The sequence below is a fragment of the Leptonychotes weddellii genome, chromosome 2, assembly GCF_054177405.1.
Source record: "Leptonychotes weddellii isolate Sample4059 chromosome 2, ASM5417740v2, whole genome shotgun sequence".
Classification (NCBI taxonomy): Eukaryota; Metazoa; Chordata; class Mammalia; order Carnivora; family Phocidae; genus Leptonychotes; species Leptonychotes weddellii.
The window spans coordinates 23219963-23224619 of NC_138370.1; the positions used below are offsets into that span (position 1 = coordinate 23219963).

Consider the following 4657-nt stretch of genomic DNA (forward strand, 5'->3'; position numbering starts at 1 on the left):
GAGGGAGTCTCCCCAAGAAAAAAATCAGGGTCAAATCCCATGAGGGTTGGAACAGGGTAAAGATGACGTTCAGGTTGGCAAGAAGACTCTACCTATCTTTGTTGGAGATGGCATGAGCCAAAAGGACTTGCAAAATCCAAGAAGCTCAGTACTGATTTAGGCTTAAAAAAAAAAAAAAACCTTAAAAATCACATGTAGTGTATCTTTATTGCCACATTTGCTAACAAGAGGCACATCTTGTGTTCCAACTGTGAGATCCATATGCTCAGCACCACAGCACAAATCACAGTCTTCAACAACATCCCAAACATGCATCCTGTGGGAGTTAAAGACCGGAGCTGCCATCTGCCATTGCCAAGGACAGAAAGAAACAAACTGAATTCACTAACATCTTAGAGTTCCTTCTACAATGATTTTATTATAAATATGTTCTTCTGGAATAAACAAATATTGCATTCAAGACTATTTATCTGCAAACTTGTTCTAAAGTAATAAAGGAAGAGAAATGGAACCAGGAACCACTTAGAAATAGAGATAAGTAGCAAAGACACTTGCATGCATGCTAAGCGCCTTTCCCCCAGAAGTAACAGAAGGTTAACAGGGAATATCACATATCTCATTAGCCCATTCAATTAAAGTAAGCTTTGAGTTTGGTAATTTGCTCTTGTTCTGTAAACTGAACTGCTCCTCTCCTCAGTCCAAGAAGTAGAATGGGAAGACAGTCTTCAGAGCCCAGCATCAACAAGAAAGATCTTGACTTTGTTAACTCTGCTCATGAACAAAACTGTTTGCTATTTGCCAGGAGCAATGTCAGAGTAGTCCTTCAGCACTCCAGCCAGATGTTCGTTGTGGGTCTTAAACCGTCGCTTTTTCTGTGAAGCTGGCTTTTTCCTCCTCTGAATAGGGGCCTACAAGAAAAGGTAAAAACAGAAACAGCTACTCAGAAGGGCTGAATAGCAAGAATTTACTAACGATGTGCAGAAGCCTTTCTTCCTGCTAGGTGGCCCAGCTGCCCACGCCAACCCCCAACCACAGACGTGCACACCGCCACCGGGAATAACGGGGCTGGCACAAGAAACTCCCCAGAACGATTCTCGATACTTAGGTTTAAAAATACATCCACCATTACCAATAAAAAAAGATCTGAAGTAAATAAGGCAAAATACCGAAATACAGCAAAACTGGGAAGTGGCTACGCACACAAAGATTTGTTAAATATTATTCTCCATTCTTTTCTGTGTCCTTGAAATTTAAAATCACATTTTTAAAAGAAAGTCAACAAACTAAGCAACGATAGGAGAAAATAACTCATAAAAAAGTGCTGCAATTACACTAATTCATGGAGATCACTGGGCAATAAATCCAACCTTTTAGGGAGTCCTACAAATTCACTGAATAAAACACACACACACAAAATCCCAAAGAAGGCAAGTTACAAAGACTGACGGTAGACATGGGAAAGGGGGAGGAGCAGAGCACCTACAGTTAGGGTGTTGGTGAATTATTCCCCAAACTGGGTTTGTCCTTGGACTACAGACAACTGATTAGCTGGCAGAAGGCAATTCACAAGTCATCTTTCCATTACAAACCCCTCCTTTGATCGGGCTTTGGGACTATACAGTATCTGGTTCCTAAGGAATCTGAAAGTTAACAAGGACAACGATGTGATCAGGGCTGAGGCGGAGCCAGGGACCAAGACCACAGGGAGCAAGGGGGAGGGGAGCATAATTAAGGTCTTGAAGGCCAAGATGACGAAGCAAGCTCCTTTTAGAAACTGGGAAGGCAACATGTGGGCACTAGAAAATGTTGGGTATGACTCGACCTTAAGAGTAGTCCCTGCTAAGACAGGGGCTGGAGGGGTAATGAGGAAAGCTCTCACATGCCTGGGCCGCAGCACCCGGGGACAGAGATCCACTGGCCCCCAATAAATCAGACATGATCTGGTTTGCATCTGACCAAGATCACTGATTAGGACACTGAGAAAAAACTGGAAGAGAGAACCAACTACCGCTCTTCAGAGAGAACAGGAAGCAGGCTCACAGTTCAAAGAACAGAGGATTACTTTTTTTTTTTTTTCCCCTCAAGAGACTACATACCACTTTCTTTGGTCCAGATTCCTGCATGGAAGAAATACCCTGTCGCTTCAGATATTCTTCAATTTTCTCCTCATCCATTGAATCCACAGTGACGCTCCTCCAGAGTTTCTGAAACTCTGCCAACAAGATAGTAGTGATTTTACAACAGATGTTTACAAGCTATAGCATTTGTGATAAAAATCCAGGCCTCGCTATTATCTCCTCTGGTCTAAAACTGCACACCTAAGATTTCATTATAAAATCAAAGGAAGTAAGACAAGAACACTCAAATGCTGGACCGTGAGTAGCAGAAGGGGCTGGGAACAGTAGTGTTCTATTCGGAGTCTGGTAATGAAGGGCTGTGTCCCTGAAAACTCCCTGAAGCTGACATTCTCCTTTTAGTCCAAAAAGCAGTTCTCTCCAATGAAACAGTTAAAAATTCCTGTTCAACCCCTGAGCTCAGGATACTCCATTTCCTCTATCAGTAAAAAGAAACATGAAAGGAGATAGGGAATCAAAGTTTTATATGGGGTAAGAAGCTATAACAGTTCATTAACAAGAGAGACTTTGGAAACCAAAAAACCTGGAGATGGGGGACCAAGAGGTCATAAAGACTCTTGAAGAGTTTGGCTCAGTTATTTTACAGAATGGCCTTCACTTTGGGGTTGTCTAGTGTTTCCTCATGATTATACTGAAGTTATACATTTTTGGCAAGAATATCACAGAAATGACGCGCCCTTCTCAGTGCAAAGGGTACATGATGTCAATGTCTTATTACTGAGGCTGATAAACTGATCGCTGGTGAAGCTGGTATCTGTCAGAGTTCTCCACCATGAAGCTATTATTTTTCCCTTTGTAATTAATGAGGACCTTATGGGGAAATCTACTGAGACTAAGCAAATACTCCACTTCTCATCACACTTTTTGCTAACTTTAGCATCCACTGATAGCTCCTGCCTATAATTATTACTTGTGGGTCTGCCTATTGGCAAATTATTTCCATCATTCCTTCCAGATGTGTAAATTAGAATTCTACTGTAAGGAAGGACTATTCTTTCTCCATTTATTCAGTTGTTATTTGATGTAGTATGGACTCATGGATACTTATTTTACGGATTAGAATCAATTACTATCATTGTTATTCAAACTTGCTGGCTCTGGTTATTCAGAGCCCCTTCAGACTGTCCCTGTATCTTTTTTACTTGCTTTCCTTTTTCTTTTTGTTTTGTTGAGCACTTACTTTCTAGTACCAAAAGATGTTCCAAGCTCATATTTCCCCAAACTTGGAATCAACCATTTCATCAAGGAGTCCGGACTGCATTTATTGGAGAATGTTATCTAGAAACCAAGATCTGAACGCTCTATTTTCTTTTTCTGTCAGTTTGGTTTTTGGCTTTTCTGTTTTCTGAAAACAGCAAATGATTAGGGGATATCAAATTTAAAAGCAGATGGATTTATTTTGGCAGAAGATCTCCAAGTATCATGACAGTCAGGCATGCTCTAAACTATAGTAAATAAAGTAAGAACAGATTTAGAAATCTAACAGAAAAGAAAAACAAGCTAGAATTTACAAATTCAGATTGGATCCTCTGAATTGAAGAGATCCCTGTCCCACTTAAGCTAACAATGAAAACTGTGTAACAAAGTATGCCAGCAAAGGAAAGGAAATAAGCAAACTCATTAAAGAGGTTTTATGTAAATTCCTAAATAACTCATTCACGTTTTGGCTATGCCCAGATCTTTCCTGTGAAACGCAAAATTAGCAGACTCGTACAGTACAGCCTGGGAACCAGATGGCCTGGGTGTGAATCCAGGCACTCCATTTACTACGTAACACGGGGCAAGTCACTTAACCCCTCTGCCTCAATTTCCTGATCTGTATAACAGGGATAATACCACCGGTCTCATAGAGCTGTAGACATTAGAGTTAATGTATGTATCTCCCACAAAGAAAAAAACTATACCTGTTATAGTTATCATCATCATCTGACCTCTATCATCTCTTTTGGGTGCTAAGACCTCTAACGAAAGCAGTATAAAACACCTAAGGATTGGCTAACAGATATGGGGTGATCTCATTTATGTAAATTAGAAAAAACTAAAATTCTACAGATTTTTTTTTTTTTTGCTTCTTCCATCCCTGTGGTGTCCTTTATTTTTTTAATTTTATGATGTTTTGTTAGTCACCATACATCATTGGTTTTATGTGGTGATCCACGATCCATTGTTTTTGTACTAACACCTAGTGCTCCATGCAGTATGTGCCCTCCTTAATACCCATCACCGGGCTAACCAATCCCTTCTCCCCCCTCCCCTCTAAAATCCTGTTTGTTTCTCAGAGTCCATAGTCTCTCATGGTTCATCTCTCCCTCCAATTCCCCCTCCCCATTTTTCCCTTCCTTCTCCTAATGTCCTCCATGTTATTCCTTATGTTCCACAAATAAGTGAAACCATACGATAATTGACTTTCTCTGCTTGACTTATTTCACTTAGCATCATCTCCTCCAGTCCCATCCATGTTGATGTAAAAGTTGAGTATTCATCTTTTCTGATGGCTGAGTAATATTCCATTGTATATATGG

At 40.4% G+C, this 4657-nt stretch overlaps 1 protein-coding gene across 1 annotated transcript in view; it reads right to left on the minus strand.

Moving 5' to 3' along the window:
- Positions 1 to 392: 392 nt before the first annotated feature.
- GTF2E2 (general transcription factor IIE subunit 2) overlaps positions 393 to 4657 on the minus strand; it is a 66758-nt gene continuing 62493 nt past the window's right edge. The window contains exons 7-8 of the mRNA XM_081808600.1: positions 2097 to 2212; positions 393 to 908 (exon numbers count right to left, since the gene is read on the minus strand). Coding sequence (XP_081664726.1) covers positions 792 to 908; positions 2097 to 2212 — 233 coding nt within the window. The 3' untranslated portion in view covers positions 393 to 791. The remainder of the gene's footprint in view (positions 909 to 2096; positions 2213 to 4657) is intronic.